General features: G+C 33.4%; 1 protein-coding gene across 1 annotated transcript in view; it reads left to right on the top strand.

Annotated features, from left to right (window-relative positions):
* Positions 1-16,028: 16,028 nt before the first annotated feature.
* Positions 16,029-19,299, top strand: part of LOC143079320 (uncharacterized) — a 172,979-nt gene continuing 169,708 nt past the window's right edge. Inside the window, exon 1 of the mRNA XM_076254580.1 lies at positions 16,029-16,270. Within this exon, the coding sequence (XP_076110695.1) occupies positions 16,267-16,270 (4 nt within the window). The 5' untranslated portion in view covers positions 16,029-16,266. The remainder of the gene's footprint in view (positions 16,271-19,299) is intronic.

The raw sequence follows: 19,299 nt of genomic DNA, 5'->3' as shown, positions 1-19,299 counted from the left end.
TCCCGTTTTTAAATTGGTCTACATTAAGGTCCAAAGGGTCCAAAATTAAACTCAGTTTGATTTTAACAAAAATTGAATCCTTGGGGTTCTTTGATATGCTGAATCTAAAAATGTACTTTTATTTTTGATTATTGGCCCAGTTTTCAAGTTGGTCCAAATCGGGGTCCAAAATTAAACTTTGTTTGATTTCATCAAAAATTGAATAATTGGGGTTCTTTGATATGCCAAATCTAACTGTGTATGTAGATTCTTAATTCTTGGTCCCGTTTTCAAATTGGTCTACATTAAAGTCCAAAGGGTCCAAAATTAAACTAAGTTTGATTTTAACAAAAATTGCATACTTGGGCTTTTTTGATCTGCTGAATCTAAACATATCCTTAGATTTTTGATTATGGGCCCAGTTTTCAAGTTGGTTCAAATCAGGATCCAAAATTATTATATTAAGTATTGTGCAATAGCAAGAAATTTTCAATTGCACAGTATTCAGCAATAGCAAGAAATCTTCAATTGCACAGTATTGTGCAATAGCAAGCAATTTTCAATTGCACAGTATTGAACAATAGCAAGAAATCTTCAATTGCACAGTATTGTGCAATAGCAAAATTTTCAATTGCACAGTATTGTGCAATAGCAAGAAATATCCTAATTGCACAATATTGTGCAATAGCAAGAAATTTTCAATTGATTGGAGCTATCTTTCTTTGTCCAGAAAAGTAGTTGAATCAACTTAAATCATTGTTTTATACAATATACAATGTATATTCACTTTCACTACCAACTGATAAATTAAAACAATCTTTACCATTCAGTGATAACAAGCACTTTATTTTACATTTTAATACTTTATGATGTATTTAAATGAGTAGTTATTGTTGCAAACTCCATTAGTAATTTGAATTGAGATCAGTTTTGGAAAAAGGGAAAGGGGGATGTGAAAAAAAAATGGGGGGGGGGGGGGGGGGTTGGTAAAATTTCAGATTTCATAAATAAAAAAAAAATTCTTCAAACATTTTTTTGAGAGGATTAATATTCAACAGCATAGTTAATTGCTCAAAGGCAAAAAAAATATTTTAAGTTCATTAGACCACATTCATTCTGTGTCAGAAACCTATGCTGTGTCAACTATTAATATACTTTACATGTTTATTAACCACCACCAGAGGGCGTGTCATGATGTATGTACAACTTCCTAGGTCAAAGGTCAAGGTAAAAAAACTTTGGTTTCAGTTGACAACCCTGTGTCCTGTGGTGAAGATCGTGTCCGCTCTATATCTTGAGAACCGTTATGATTTCAAAGTTTATACTTGACATGTATATGAACCAACACCAGAGGGTGTGTCATTATTTATGAACGACTGCCTAGGGCAAAGTTCAAGGTCAAAAACTTTGGTTTCAGTTGACAACCCCATGTCCTATGGTAAAGATTGTGTCCGCTCTATATCTTGAGAACCGTTATCATTTTAAAGTTTATACCTGAAATGTATATAAACCAATATCAGAGGGTATGTCATAATTTATGTACAACTTCCTAGGTCAAAGGTCAAGGTCAAAAACTTTGGTTTCAGTTGACAACCCCATGTCCTATGGTAAAGATCGTGTCCGCTCTATATCTTGAGAACCGTTATCATTTCAAAGTTTATACTTGACATGTTTATAGACCAACACCAAAGGGTGTGTCATAATTTATTTACAACTTCCTAGGTCAAAGGTCAAGGTCAAAAACTTTGATTTCATTTGACAAACCCATGTCCTATGGTAAAGATACAATTTTTTAATGCACATTATTCACAGCGTGGCCCACAGAGATGGCTCCTATCTCAATGATATCTAGTTACAAATAATTAAAGCATTCAAGCTTCATGGTCTAGTTATAATGTGTCAATAAGTCTTTTGAATGACATTTTGTTGGTAAAGACTTCAGAGCACTTATACCAAGCAAAGATATTCCTTTTAATCAATCATGGAAAGTGTACCTCCCCTTCTTGTATGAATGATTTTTTAATCTTTGATAATCTTCAGAATAATGTATAATGTTCTAATAATCATCTAGGATGAAAAAAACAGGGGGGTTCAATTTACCATGGGGGTCAATTTTCCATACAGGGGGGGGGGGGGTCAATTTACCATGGGGGATCAATTTACCATAGCGGTATTTTTACCCGTGGTCAATTTACCATAGGGTTCAAAATACCATATGACACCGGTACAACTTTTGGCTTGAAGTTATCTTCAAACTACTACTTCACTTTAATGTTTAAAATGTTTTAATACACAGTTATCACTTCCGGTAAAAAAAACCGATTTCGGTAAATTTCAGAGATGAGTCCTCAATCTGTATTCTTGATGTAGAGTTTTGGATAGATTAATTAAACTAAATAAGGTCACTCAAGTACTAAAACATCTTAAAAATTACTAATTTACAGCCTCAAATACATGTTTATTCACAATCACCACCACAAACAAATAAAGCAGTCAAAGGGAGACCTGATGATGATGATGATTTTCCACATTTTCAAAGACCACAACATCTTTTCTTACATCCATAAAGTACAACCTCCTGACAAGAGGATGAGGCCTTACAAAGAGTTGTCCAATAGGGTTCCCATGGATCCTCTTTGTCCCTTGGCCATCCATTAGGGCTTAGACTTGGTAGCATAAGAACCAATTCCAAGCTTATTACTCTGTCACACCCGCCATGGTACATGTATATTGCACGATTAACATGCTGGAAAAGACTAAACGGAGTCGTGGGAATAGCCTCAATTAGTCTTTCCTCTTCCAAAAACAGATGGTTTTTTGCTTCCTTAAACCCATGTGATAAGTTTGTTAGACAACAAATGCCTAGGAAGTTCTATCTTATCCACCACATGATGGTGTTTCAAGTTTAGCACCATGTTCACATGAAGAGGCTGACACTAAGAATCATGGTGCATGTGTCTGATGCTGCAGTAAAACACGGACCTAAACGAGTCATGATTGGAACAGTCGTTACTGATGATGCTGTCATTACTGTTTTGCTATTCCGTAACATAGGGGTAGACGAATTATGGCTTGTGTTTTGGAGGGCAAAAAGCTTTGGATAAATAAATTTCCATGAACTTTCAAATGCACTAGGCAATGAGTGATCACACACACTATCTGTGATTCATGCCTTTACTGGTTGTGATACAGGTCCCTGTTTGCTTGAAAAGGATTAAAGAATGCATGGGAAACATTGATGGCATTTGAAGATGTGACTCTAACAAAAAGAATGCTGATTAATCAGCCTAAGTCATAGTGGTTTTACTGTAAGATCGCACAAACATATCAGATGAGATAAATGAAAAAAGAAAATAAATTTTTGCACAAAAAAGACGCTAATTGAGGCTATTCTCTCAACTTGGTCTAGTCTTTTCCAGCATGTTAAACATGCTAAGGCGGGTGATTAGGGGGACAAGCTTAGAATTGGCTCTTATGCTACCCAGTCCAGGCGCTAATGGATGGTGAAGGGACAAAGAAGATCCATGGAAACCCTATTGGACAACTCTTTTTGAGGCTCATCCTCTTGTCAGGAGCTTGTACATTGTGGATGCATATGTAAGAAAGGATGCCGCATTTCAAACATAATAGATATTAGTGGTTTTGACGAGAACTTAATGCCAAAAGTTTAATGACCAGCACAAAAAACGTATTTTTTTTGTTTTGAAATACATGAAATATGTTGAATACTAAAATAAAAAATTGATATTTCTGTGTCTGTAAATTATTAGATAAAGCCACTGAGTGGGTGTTTTAAAGACACATTTCATATATATTGTATCCATGAGAAGCACCAAAGAAAGGTTCCTGCACAATATGATAATAGTAGCAATACTTTAAAACACATTTCAATTACCCTCCCTAAATAAAGGCAACAATAGTATACCACTGGTAGTATACCACTGTTCAAAACTCATAAATCCATGGACAAAAAACAAAATCGGGGTAACAAACCAAAACAGAGGGAAACGCATTAAAAACAAGAGGAGAACAACGACACAACATCAAAATGCAACACACAGAAACGGACCAAGCACCAGACAAAATCCCACGAGAACAACAAACATAACATCAAAACCAAACACATGAATTTGGGATAGACAAGAACCGTGACACGTCTTACGGTAATGTGAACCCACACTCAAAAATAAGAGAAAACAAACGACACAACGTTAAAATGTAACACACACAGAAACGAACTATATTATAACAATGGCCATATTCCTGACTTTGTAATGGTGGGTTGAACCTGGTTTTGTGGCATGCCAAACCTCCCTCTTTTATGGCCATGTGAAATATAACATTAAAATGACAACACAACATTACAGGACTACAATATAAATAAATAGGAGAACACCATTAACAAAGAAACACACGAATAATAGCTAACAAAAGGCAACAAGTTTAAAATTTCAATACGCCAGAAGTTCATTTTGTCCACACAAGACTTACCAGTGATGCCCAGATACAAAAGTTTGAAAGCCGAAACAAGTACAAAGTTGAACAGTATCAAGGAACAAAAGTTCAAAAAAGTTGTGCCAAAAACGGCCAGGGTTTTCTGTTAGGTATCAGAACATCCCTATTATTTAGAATAGTTTATACTTTTGTAAACAGTAAATTTTATAAAATGACTATACAAAAGATATATGATAAAACTGAAGTATAAACTAATTACAGGAAACAACCGAAATACATTACATAACCTTAAAATATAAGCTTATTTTAGTACAATGTCAGCCATATTGGATTTTACTGGGTTTTTGAAGACATCTAATCTATATCATGTATCCAAAATTAGTACATAACAAAGGTTTGTATCAAATATTATGATAGTAGAATGATAATAACACCTTTTCATAAACTAGCCTTAGATATTGGGCTGATATAAGTATGATGTCCATTATTTTTTATTTAACCGGAAGTGACACACTTTTTTCAAATGCCTCCCTATTTGAATTAAAAGAATAGTAGTTGAGGAAGATCAATGCCAAATTTCATGCTTGTAGCAGGATGCACACAACCAATCTGAAATATGCTTATAGCTGCTGCACTTAAAGATTTTTGGAAAATGACGCGTTAGCGGCATTGTTCCAATACCATTGACCAGAACAACAGGAAGTCGATTATTGCCTCCCCCTACCGCACTCGGTTTCATATTTACTATTTTACAAACTAACTGGTATCTGCTTGTATTCCGCTACACTCGAACAAAGTGTTGTAGTCGGACGGGAACCAGTTTACATAATTTATTTTATTTACAACAAAAATGTTGACCTGTCCATAGGAAGGCTTGTATAGTCCGCGCTATTATTCTCAAAATTGGACCTTCTAGTGGGGATGCGGACTATATAGTACAATTAGCAAGAAATAAGAGAACAAGTTCCATATTCGCGGCGAACTGGTTTGTTTACGTTCCGCCATCTTTGTTATTGATATTGTAGAGGGCGCTCTCATGATTTTTTAAACTAATAATTTTAACTCATCCATATTATTAAGTTATTTCTATTTAATATCAAATTAAAAGTGATAAATATAAAAACTCAACATTTCATTACAAATTTCTCCTTTCTGTTCAATGCATTTAGAATTTGTAAACTACAAAACGTAATCGGTTATTGTTCATTCCGTTTTGATGTTTCATACCGACTTAAATGGTTTGTATAAGCTCAAGACCCTTAAAACATTAATGTGATAGGTATATTAAAGACTGTTTTGCAAAAGGATGGAACTGTTTTATTTTCAAAGTCGTATTATAGTGATATCTGTCATGTACGGATTTCGACTCTCACTGGTTAATTTCTTCTTTTACTATGCTTTTTGAACTTCCTTTCAAAACATCGCAAAATTTCAAAATTGTTTTTTTAAGTGAATTAAACTTATTTTAACAATCATATTCAACAATTTGTAAAAAGAATTTTGTCAATATCTTTTTTTGTTACGAAGGAGATGCACTCTGATGATAAACAGTGAATAGGGAGATAACTCTTACAAAGAAAATGGTTCGCCTTAGCAGGGTGAAATTTAAAAGCGCATAAACTATACGATACCATATGAGAAATATCTAAGTGACATATTGCGAAACAAACATTTATCGCAAGAACAAAATTTGGCGGAAGAAAAAAAAAAAAAAAAAAAAAATAATAATAATAATAATTAATCAGAACAAATACAGTAGGTCTTTCCACAGAAAAGTGGAAAGACCTAATAATAATCAGAACAAATACAATAGTTCTTTCCACAGAAAAGTGGAAAGACCTAATAATCAGAACAAATACAATAGGTCTTTCCACAGAAAAGTGGAAAGACCTAATAATCAGAAGAAAAACAATAAGTCTTTCCACAGAAAAGTGGAAAGACTTAATAATAATAATAATAATCAGAACAAATACAATAGGTCTTTCCACAGAAAAGTGGAAAGACCTAATAATCAGAAGAAAAACAATAAGTCTTTCCACAGAAAAGTGGAAAGACATAATAATAATAATAATAATCAGAAGAAATACAATAAGTCTTTTCACAAAAAAGTGAAAAGACTTAATAATACAAGACTAACAAATGCCAGAGGCTCCTGACTTGGGACAGGCGCAAAAATGCGGCGGGGTTAAACATGTTTGTGAGATCTCAACCCTCCCCCTATACCTCTAGCCAATGTAGAAAAGTAAACGCATAACAATACGCACATTAAAATTCAGTTCAAGAGAAGTCCGAGTCTGATGTCAGAAGATGTAACCAAAGAAAATAAACAAAATGACAATAATACATAAATAACAACAGACTACTAGCAGTTAACTGACATGCCAGCTCCAGACTTCAATTAAACTGACTGAAAGATTATGATTTCATCATATGAACATCAGGCACAATCCTTCCCGTTAGGGGTTTAGTATCATACCATCATAACATATATGAGAAGAACATAGCCTGTGTCATGCCAACAACTGGTTTTTGAATAAATGTGTTTAGTTCCGATGCAAAGACCCTTTAAGTGAATCAATATTAACGCCAAAATATGCAATCTTTAATGACCTGACAACAGTATCGTAACTATATGGAGGAAATAGTCCGACAACTCTGATGATTTTCATCTCTCATACGACCGCAAAAAAAAAAATTAAAATTATTCATATATTGGTATCACTTTGTCGTTGTCGTGATTTGATTTGATTTTTGGTGTTTTAACACCACTTTTAAGCACAGGATTTAGGCTATTTCGTGGCGGCCAGTTTTTATTGATTGTTTTTTGGGGTTTTTGTCCCAACATTTTTGAAATTAGGGGCCCAAAAGGGGTCAAAATAAGCATTTTTTCTGTTTTCCAGACATTAACTTGTGTGTTAGTGTATGGATCTTTCTGAAATTGAACCATATGGAAAGGGGAAAGCTGGGTTGAGTTTGGAGGTATTTGCCTCAAATGTTCAGGAGTTAGGGGCCAAAAAGTAACAAAAAACAAGCATTTTTCTAGTTTCAAGACAATAACTTGTGTTTAAGTGTATTGATCCCTCTGAAATTGTACTCCAAGAGACCATACCACAAAGGGAAAGCATTGAGTTTAGGGGTAATTTGTAAAAGGGGGGCAAAGTAAAAATTCTGAGGGATGGGGGTTATTGTTTTTATACGACCGCAAAAATTTTAATTTTTTGGTCGTATATTGCTATCACGTTGGCGTCGTCGTCGTCGTCGTCGTCGTCGTCCGAATACTTTTAGTTTTCTCACTCTAACTTTAGTAAAAGTGAATAGAAATCAATGAAATTTTAACACAAGGTTTATGACCACAAAAGGAAGGTTGGGATTGATTTTGGGAGTTTTGGTCCCAACATTTTAGGAATAAGGGGCCAAAAAGGGCCCAAATAAGCATTTTCTTGGTTTTCGCACTATAACTTTAGTTTAAGTGAATAGAAATCTATGAAATTTTGACACAAGGTTTATGACCACAAAAGGAAGGTTGGGATTGATTTTTGGAGTTTTGGTTCCAACAGTTTAGGAATTAAGGGCCAAAAAAGGGCCCAAATAAGCATTATTCTTGGTTTTCGCACAATAACTTTAGTATAAGTAAATAGAAATCAATGAAATTTAAACACGTGGTTTATGACCACAAAAGGAAGGTTGGGATTGATTTTTGCAGTTGAGGTAACAACAGTTTATGAATTAGGGGCCAAAGAGGGGCCCAAATAAGCATTATTTTTGGTTTTTGCACCATAACTTTAGTTTAAGTAAATAGAAATCTATGAAATTTAAACACAAGGTTTATGACCATAAAAGGAAGGTTGGGTTTGATTTTGGGAGTTTTGGTCCCAACAGTTAAGGAATAAGGGGCCAAAGGGTCCAAAATTGAACTTTGTGTGATTTCATCAAAAATTGAATAATTGGGGTTCTTTGATATGCCGAATCTAACTATGTATGTAGATTCTTAATTTTTGGTCCCGTTTTCAAATTGGTCTACATTAAGGTCCAAAGGGTCCAAAATTAAACTTAGTTTGATTTTAACAAAAATTAAATCCTTGGGGTTCTTTGATATGCTAAATTTAAAAATGTACTTAGATTTTTAATTATTGGCCTAGTTTTCAAGTTGGTCCAAATGGGGGTCCAAATTTAAACTTTGTTTGATTTCATCAAAAATTGAATAAATGGGTTCTTTGATATGCCAAATCTAACTGTGTATGTAGATTCTTAATTTTTGGTCCCGTTTTCAAATTGGTCTATATTAAGGTCCAAAGAGTCCAAAATTAAACTAAGTTTGATTTTAACAAAAATTAAATTCTTGGGCTTTTTTGATATGCTTTTTCTAAACATGTACTTTGATTTTTGATTATGGGCCCAGTTTTCAAGTGGGTCCAAATCAGGATTCCATATCAAGTATTGTGCAATAGCAAGAAATTTTCAATTGCACAGTATTTCACAATAGCAAGAAATATCTAATTGCACAATATTGTGCAATAGCAATTAATTTTCAATTGGAGTTATCTTTCTTTGTATAGAATAGTAGTTGATTATATATGTTGGAAATTTGCCAGACATGACTATGATGTCATTTTCTATTTTTATTTGCCAATAACTTTATGTAAATAACTTCATTGGAAATTTGCCAATATAAAATGTTGCTGATGAAGCTTTTTTTTCCTTATCTTATCTAAAATGTTTTTAGATAATGTATGTTGGACATTTGCCAGACATGACTATGATGTCATTTTCTATTTTTATTTGCCAATAATTTTATGTAAATAACTTCATTGGAAATTTGCCAATATAAAATGTTGCTGATGAAGTTTTTTTTGTTGTTTTACACAATAAACAATGTATATTCTCTTTTACTACCAACCAATCTTTACCATTCAGTGATAACAAGCACTATATTTTACATTTTAATATTTTATGATGTATTTAAAAGAGTAGTTATTGTTGCAAACTCCATTAGAAATTTGAATTGATATCAGTTTTGGAAAAAGGGAAACGGGGATGTGAAAAAAAAGGGGGGGGGGTTAAAGTTTTCTCATTTCAGATTTCATAAATAAAAAGAAAATTTCTTCAAACATTTTTTTGAGAGGATTCAACAGCATAGTGAATTGCTCAAAGGCAAAAAAAAAATTTAAGTTCATTAGACCACATTCGTTCTGTGTCAGAAAGCTATGCTGTGTCATGATCAACTATTTAATTTTAGATTTAAAAAGTTTGAAGAAGAAATCTTTAATTGATTTGTAAAATCTTGACATTTGTTTTGTGTAAAAAAAAACCATGTAATGTCAAAAATTTGATCACAATCCAAATTCAGAGCTGTATCACGCTTGAATGTTTTGTCCATACTTGCCCCAACTGTTCAGGGTTCGACCTCTGCGGTCGTATAAAGCTGCGCCCTGCGGAGCACCTGGTTTTCATATTCTTTTTTTCATAAAATTTTCTATTTCTATTGCATAGTATTGGGTTATATCACAGTATTGGGCAATAGTAAGAAATCTTCAATCGAAAATTAATATTAATATTTCAACCTTTTTCAATTTTTATACGCCCGTCAAAATTTTGACGGGACGTATTATGGTATACAAATGTCCGGTGTCCGTCCGTCTGTCCGGCGTAAACATGTCGCACCGTAACTTGAGAACGACTTATCCAAATTTCATGAAACTTAATATAGTTGTTTCTTATGATATTCAAATGATCTGTATACTTTTTGGTGAAACACAAGATTTAAACTTTATGAGTTACGGCACTTTATAACTAAAACAGGGTTGTGTTTTTTTCACATGTCGCACTGTATCTCAAAAACGATTCTTGATTATGACTTAAAACTTTAAACACTTCTTAGTTATATTAATCTCAATATCTGTATACTTTTTGGTGATGATTCAAAATTTCATTTTTAGCTCACCTGACCTGAAAGGTCAAGTGAGCTTTTCTCATCACTTGTCGTCCGTCGTCTGTCGTCCTGCGTCCGTCGTCCGTCGTCCGTCGTCCGTCGTCTGTAAACTTTTACTAAAATCTTCTCCTCTGAAACTACTTGGCCAAATTCTACCAAACTTGGCCACAATTATTCTTGGGGTATCTAGTTTAAAAAATGTGTGGCGTGATCCGTCAAACCTACCAAGATGGCCGCCATGGCTAAAAATAGAACATGGGGTAAAATGCAGTTTTTGGCTTATAACTCAAAAACCAAAGCATTTAGAGCAAATCTGACAAGGGGTAAAATTGTTGATCAGGTCAAGATCTATCTGCCCTGACATTTTCACACGAATCGGACAACCTGTTATTGGGTTGCTGCCTGTGAAATGGTTATTTTAAGGAAATTTTGCAGTTTTTGGTTATTATCTTGAATACTATTATAGATAGAGATAAACTGTAAACAGCAATACTGTTCAGCAAAGTAAGACCTACAAATAAGTCAACATGACCAAAATGGTCAGTCGACCCCTTAAGGAGTTATTGCCCTTTATAGTAAATTTTTAACAACTTTTCGTCATTTTTTGTTACTTTTCTAAAAATCTTCTTCTCAGAAACTGCTTTGCCAAATTTAACCAAACTTGGCCACAATTATCATTGTGGTTTACAGTTTATAAAATGTGTCCGATGACCCAGCCTACCAAACAAAATGGCCGACATGGCTAAAATTAGAACATAGTGGTAAAATGCAGTTTTTGCTTTATATCTTTGAAACTAAGACATTTAGGGCAAATCCTTCAAGATTTTAATGTCCATCAGAATAAGATATATCCACTCACAAATTTTCAATTGAATCGGACAACCTGTTGTCGGGTTGCTGCCCTAAAATTGGTGATTTTAAGGAAATTTTGCAGTTTTTGGTTATTATCTTGAATACTATTATAGATAGAGATAAACTGTAAATAGCAATAATGTTCAGCAAAGTAAGATCTACAAATAAATCAGCAGGACCCCTTAAGGAGTTATTGCCCTTTATAGTCAATATTGAACAACTTTTCGTCATTTTTGTAACTTGTATAAAAATCATTTCTAAAACTACTTGGCCAAATTTAACTAAACTTGGCCACAATCATAATACTAGGGTATCTTCTTTTTTAAAAAGTGTCTAATGACCCCGCCTACCAACGAAGATGGCCAATATCTGTAAACACATTAACAGGTGAGCGACACAGGCTCTTGAGAGCCTCTAGTTGAGTTATTGAGTATTTTGTAAAAAAGGGGGAGGTTTTTTTTACATGTCCAAGGCCGTAACTAGGCCTATTATTTTAGTGAGGCAAAAGTACTGAGCCGAGCGAAGCGAGTTGAATTTTTTTTGGCAGAGTATGGAATGAATGGTGCAAATTAATCCTGCATTCTAGGCATATCCAGAGAGCTTGACAATGTTTTTAAATTTTGACACTTTTTATATAAATTGTTCATATTTAAAGAAATTTACTAACCAAATTTTATTTAAATTCATTTAAGAACTGAATACTTCTTTTAATAAATTCATTGGGGCCATGTAAAGGAAAAGCGTTGACAGAAGCACACTTTGTATTTCTGCGCTTCATTTAAAAAAATTGTGCCGTGACACGGTCAACGCTGTTACAACACTATGAAATAACAAAAAGAAGCATATGATTCTATCTAGCGTAATGATATCATATGGGTACAAGGGAATTAATATTGGACTGGATTTTTTGCCGCAATCAATCAATCATGTAGGTCCGTGATTTCAAATTATTTATTGAAATAGTCAGTGGTAAGATATTTTAGATCCATAATCAATAAATTAGGGGGTTGGGTTTGGGGTTCAATCACGAAATTCCGAATGTAAATACACAAAATTCAGTAGTCCCGAATTAGAAAAGACGGTCCCTAAATAAACGGTCAAATTGGAACACGGGATGTTCTTTCAATCTTTCAGGTTAAAGAAACATATGGATAAATCTCATACATGCAGGTTTCATATTATTTATATTTTGTTTATCTGTAAAGAGAGCGGAGAAATGAATACACAGATAGGACTACACCAATGCGATACCCCAGTACTTGATTTTCCCCGTCTATTTGTAGTTTTTTGATTAGTTCAAATGAAGTTATATTCAATACTCAAACTGTTCACCCCTGTTGTGATCACAAAATACCATCAGTTAGTTTACTAGAATTCTTATCGCTTTTCCTTTTTCTGCAAGAGCCTGTTTTAACCAGAGATCCATGATGTTTACTGTTTCTAGGTTAATGTAATCGAGAAAGTTCAAACATCACCAATTGTGATGCTGAGTTATCGGGAAGAATAATTTAAAAGGAATGATGACAAGTTGTAGAAATTAAGGTTGAGACAGAACAACAAATGACTATATTTCATATTTAAAATTACCATAAAAAAATAAATACACACACAAAAAAAAATCATTGTCGAAATTTTAGTGAGGCAATTGCCTCACTTGCCTCAATGGTATTTACGGCCTTGATGTCGCGCCATATCTCAAAAACTATTTATGATTATTGCTTAAAACTTTACACATGTCTTTGTTATATTACTCTCAATATCTGTATACTTTTTGGTGATGATTCAAAATTTCATTTTTGAGTTATTAGTATTTTGTAAAAAAGGGAGAGGGTTTTTTTTACATGTTGTGCCGTATCTCAAAAACGATTTATGATTATTGCTTAAAACTTTACTCACTTCTTTGTTATATTAATCTAAAGATCTGTATACTTTTTGATGATTATTCAAAATTTTATTTTTGAGTTATTGAGTATGTTGTAAAACAGGGGAGGGTTTTTTACATGTCGCGCCGTATCTCAAAAATAAGTTATGATTATTGCTTAAAACTTTACACACTTCTTTGATATATTAATCTAAAGATCTGTATACTTTTTGGTTTTGATTCAAAATTTTATTTTGGTAATATTTAGTTTTTGTAAAAAAAAACAGGGTGGGGGGTTTCACATGTCCCGCCGTGTCTCTAAAACAATATATGGCTATTGCTTAAAACTTTCTCATAAACTATTTATGATTATTGCATAAGACTTCCACATAAGACGTCGGGCGTATCATGCGCTCATGGCGCAGCTGTTTATTTTTGCGTCGTATGATGTTGTCCTCGTCTGCTTTGTCTGCGTTTTTGTACGTCCAAAGACGCATTAAGTTTCTGGACAATAACTTTAGATTTAGTGAATGGATCTTTTTAATTAACAGAAGGTTCAATACCACTAATTAGGAAGGTTGGGATTGATTTTGGGGGTTGTGGTCCCAATAGTTTAGGAATAAGGGGCCAAAAAAGGGCCCATCTAAGTATTTTTCTTGATTTTTCGCACAATAACTTAAGTATAAGTAAATAGAAATCGATAAAATTTAAACACAAGGTTAATGACCACAATGAAAGGTTAGGATTGATTTTTGGAGTTTTGGTCTGAACAGTTGAGTAATTAGGGGCTCTTTTGCCAAATAAGCATTTTTCTTGGTTTTCGCACAATAACTTTAGTATAAATTTATAGAAATCTATGAAATTTTAACACAAGGTTGATAACCACCAAAGGAAGGTTGGGATTGATTTTGGGAGCTTTAGTCCCACCAGTTTAGGAATTAGGGGGCAAAAAGGGTCCAAAATTTAACTTTGTTTGATTTCATCAAAATTAAATTATTGGGGTTCCTTTATATGCTAAATATAACTGTGTATTTTGAATCTTAATATTTTGTCCTGTTTTCAAATCGGTCTACATTAAGTTCCAAAGGGTCCAAAATTAAATTTAGTTTGATTTTCACAAAAATTGAATTCTTGAGGTTCTTCGATATGCTAGTCTTAACAGGTACTTAGATTTTTTATTATGAGCGCAGTTTTCACTGACTTCATGCAGGAACTTCTTAGGAAGAAAGACTAGAAGTTAGCAATATCCTTTAACTCTACTTTCCGCTATATAGATGATGTTCTTTCACTAAACAATTCAAAATTTGGTGACTATGTGGAACGCATCTATCCAATCGAACTAGAGATAAAGGATACTACAGATCTATACAGTTAAGTCGGCTTCATATCTTGACTTACATCTAGAAATTGACAATGAGGGTTGGTTGAAAACAAAACTTTACGACAAAAGAGATGATTTCAGCTTTCCAATTGTGAACTTTCCATTTCTAAGTAGCAACATTCCAGCAGCACCTGCATACGGGGTATATATCTCCCAATTGATACGATATTCCCGTGCTTGCATTTCCTATCATGATTTTCTTGATAGAGGTTTGCTGCTCACAAGGAAGCTATTAAACCAAGAGTTCCAAATGGTGAAGTTGAAATCATCCCTTCGTAAATTTTACGGACTCCAACACGAGTTGGTTGACCGTTATGGAATAACCGTTTCACAAATGATATTGGATATGTTCCTTACGTCGTAACTACAATCACCTTCCCTTTCATGAATATGACCTACCGAATTAGACTATTTACCGGATTTGTAATCACACAAGCAACACGACGGGTGCCACATGTGGAGCAGGATCTGCTTACCCTTCCGGAGCACCTGAGATCACCCCTAGTTTTTGGTGGGGTTCGTGTTGTTTATTCTTTAGTTTTCTATGTTGTGTCGTGTGTACTATTGTTTTTCTGTTTGTCTTTTTCATTTTTAGCCATGGCATTGTCAGTTTGTTTTAGATTTATGAGTTTGACTGTCCCTTTGGTATCTTTCGTGCCTCTTTTCGAGTTAGTCCAAATCGAGGTAAAGAATTAAACTGTTTGATTTCAACAAAAATTGAATATATGGGATTCTTTGATATGCTGAATCTAACCATATTTATTTAGATTTTTGATATTTGGGCCCAGTTATCAAATTGGTCAGCATTGAGGTCTAAGGATTCAAAATTGAACTTCATTAGATTTCTCCAAAAAGTGATTTCCTGAGGTTCTTTGATATGCAGAATCTAACCATGTATTTGATTTTGGATATTGGACCATAATAGGTAAATGTCCAATTTAAAGGTTTTTAAGTTTAAGTTCTTAGACCACATTCATTCTGTGTCAGAAACCTATGTTGTGTCCACTATTTAATCACAATTTTAATCAGAGCTGTATCAAGCTCGAATGTTGTGTCCATTACTTGCCATAACTGTTCAGGGTTGGACTTCTGGGGTCGTATGAAGCTGCGTCGTGCAGAGCACCTGGTTAAGATCTTTCACCACATTTTTTTGTGTGTCAGAAACCTATACTATGTCAAAAATTTGATCACAATCTAAATTCAGACAGTATCAAGCTTGAATATCGTGTCAAAACTTGCACCAACTATTCATGGTTCAACCTCTGCAGTCATATCAGGCTGTACTCAGCGAAGCATTTTAAAAAGCTCTTTGGCGAAGTTTTTATGCATCTTTATAATGTTTACGAAATATTCCTATTTACATGCAAACAAAAAATATGGCCATGTTGTTGAAGGTTTTTTCAGGGTCAAAGAAAAGTAGAATAAAATCAACCCTTCTAACAATTATGCTACATGTACTTACTGGATCAAATTATTGTCATAGTTATTATCATACAGTTTTTTTTTATTACGACAGATGCTCCCGACATCACAGTTACCAGTTCTACATATACACAAAATGATGCTATTAGAACAGTAACATGTAATCCTAGTGGTAACCCAGACAGTTATATTTATCACAAATGGCAGCACAAGTCAAAATATGGAGATTTAATACGAGAATTTGGTGGAAATAAAACTCTGACATTACCTGATGTCCCAGTGTTGTTAAGATACCAGGACAGTGGACAATATGTGTGTATAGCAAGTAATGGTATTAAGAACAAATTCAATAAGCTTGAGCAGACAGGTTTTGGATTAGTTTCTATTATGGGTAATTAATTTTAATTAATTTTTTCAAAGTTAAAAAATTGTTTGTATACTAACCCAAAAAAATATTTGCGGTCATATATATATTGGTATCACACAGTTGTTGTTGTCCTTGTCATCGTCAGCATCTTTATAAGACGTTTGGTTTCCGGACAATAACTTTAAGTCAAGTCGATTTGTGCAGATTTTTGACAAAATTACTCAGATTGTGGTAATAGGATGAAATTTGGCAATGTAGTACCGTAATATATGTCATGGACAACATTTAAAGCTATGGACCCACTCTGAAAGTCAAATTGGCAGAAGAAGAGGCCATTTTTAAAATGGTGGACATTTAATTTCTGATATATCATAAAAAAATTATGAAAATGATATTAGGGAAGGTTTTGACATGAAACCTGGTAAATAGAATGAAAGTATTTATACCAGTTGCCTTGTTGAAAAAAAAAATGAAAATTTTTCCGATATTAAATGGCAGCCATCTTAAAAAATCTTGAATTTGTTTAGCCGAAACAGGTAGAGCTCCAAAGTCATAATTTGATGAAAATAGATATATACAATATATGTACATCGTCGAAAAATAAATATACAATATATTTGTATGAGGTATAGAAAAAGGATGAAAAGTGAGGCCAAGTTTTTCTCTTGCTTCATAGCAGGTACAAATGTTCTTTATATTTTCCGATAATGTACATTTATTGTTTTTGTCCTGAAATTCACACCCAACAATTGAAACTTAAGTTGTTAAAATCGAAATCATTGTCTCTTTATATGTTCAAATATAATAGACATAGTTAAAGCGCGAGCTCCGAAGGTGACCCTAAAATGAACTATTACGCTAAAAGCAAAATTCATACTACCGCTTGCTAAACATGGAATAAAAGGAGAATTTCATTTATTTGTATTCCTGTCATATAATAAATGGCTGATTACAGGATAATTAATTTTGTAGATATTGTTTATCTCAAACAACTTTCAAATACCATAATGAGTATCATATTATTCAAGTAATGTTAAAGAAAATCAACTGCTAAAATGTTCTCAATTGATGTTACAGGGAAAATTCACGATTTTTCACTTATCATCTTATCATGTTCATAAAACTATAAAAAATATATTCACCAAGTTTTATTTTGAAAGAAGAATATTGGGAATTATCAATTTTATTTATTCAAACTTCCTGACTTATGTGACGAAGTTTTAGTCTTTTTGTATGCCGGGAGTGAAATTAATCTCATTTAAGTCTTGTTCGTTAACCATCTAATAACGTGATTTAAAGTGCATAGACGACTTCTGGTGTAGATATTTACCAACTAAAAACAAGTGATAGTCATGTAACTTTTAAAATTAGATTGTAGGATTTATGTGTGGATTATTTATACGAATTTTAGTAATAAAAGTTAAGTAAATTATACAATAGAACATTTTTATGATTTTTTTACTACAAATACTTTAAACAAAGATATGAAACTGACATGAACGATAGTGTATTAAAAATACATGTTTGTACTCTGACCTTTTTGCTTCAGCCAGCAAATTTTTGCTGCTTGCGCTGTGGAAAAATACAATATGTATTGTCATGTGACACTTAGTGAATGTTGAATCCGTGGTTTAACTCAAGGTAATTAAAAGATTAGAATTATGTCATTATATACGAGTATATACTCACATCTTCCCAAATTTACCCTTGAAAAAAATATGTTAATAGATTTTTATTTTATCATTTTTTTTGATTTTTTTGGGGTATTATTTAGATTTTAATAAATGATATTCTTTACACCAGAAATGTTATTTATAAACAAGCATATGAGTTTAGTTATGACTGGTATATCACTTTCGGACACGCAAGACAGAGATGTATATTATACACCTGATTATAAGTTCAAAATGGAAAGTTACAAGTTATCGGCCATGTACACTCCTCAATACCCTAAGAAGTGAAATGATGCATGAACTTTCAAGTCCGACAGGAAATTGGCTCAATAGGTGGACATGTCACCCCACATTACCTTTGGGAGTAATAACTTTAGCCATGCTGGTGATCAGATGAGGGAAGGTCCGAATTTATATAAATTAAGTTTATTACAGAAAAGAATTATAAACAAATTAGATTTTCGAAAACAAATTTCACGGAACACTTATTAAAGATTTGAACTTTGACTTTTTAACTAATTCCAATATAAACAGTTTAAAAACAGCTATAATTTAAAAATATAACCATATCAATGATAATTCTTGTCAGCACAAAAGTGCTGACTACTGGGCTGGTGATACCCTCGGGGAATTAATCTCCACCAGCAGTGGCATCGACCCAGTGGTTGTAAATCATCATAGATACCAGGACTAAATTTTGTATATACGCCATACGCGCCTTTCATCTACAAAAGACTCATCAGTGACGCTCGAATCCAAAAAAGTTAAAAAGGCTAAATAACGTACGAAGTTGAAGAGCATTGAGGACCAAAATTCCCAAAATTCCTTAAAGTTTTGCCAAATACAGCTAAGGTATTCTATTCCGGAGGTGGAAAAGCCTTAGTTTTTCAAAAATTCTAAATTTTATAAACCGTTAATTTATAAATATAACCCTATCAATGATAATTCTTGTCAGCACAAAAGTGCTGACTACTGGGCTGGTGATACCCTCGGGGAAATAAATCTCCACCAGCAGTGGCATCCACCCAGTGGTGGTAAATAAACTCATCATGATATACCAGGACTAAATTTTATATATACACCAGACACCCGTTTCGTCTACAAAAGACTCACCAGTGATGTTCGAATCCAAAAAAGTTAAAAAGGCTAAAAAAGTACGAAGTTGAAGAGCATTGAGGACCAAAATTCCTAAAAGTTTTGCAAAATACAGCTAAGGTATTTTATGCCGGAGGTAGAAAAGCCTTAGTTTTTCAAAAATTCAAAATTTTATAAACAGTTAATTTATGAATATAACCATATCCATGATAATTCTTGTCAGCACAAAAGTGCTGACTACTGGGCTGGTGATACACTCAGGGAAATAAATCTCCACTAGCAGTG

This window comes from Mytilus galloprovincialis, chromosome 6 (assembly GCF_965363235.1).
Source record: "Mytilus galloprovincialis chromosome 6, xbMytGall1.hap1.1, whole genome shotgun sequence".
Classification (NCBI taxonomy): domain Eukaryota; kingdom Metazoa; phylum Mollusca; class Bivalvia; order Mytilida; family Mytilidae; genus Mytilus; species Mytilus galloprovincialis.
This window is presented reverse-complemented; position numbering and strand designations above follow the sequence as displayed.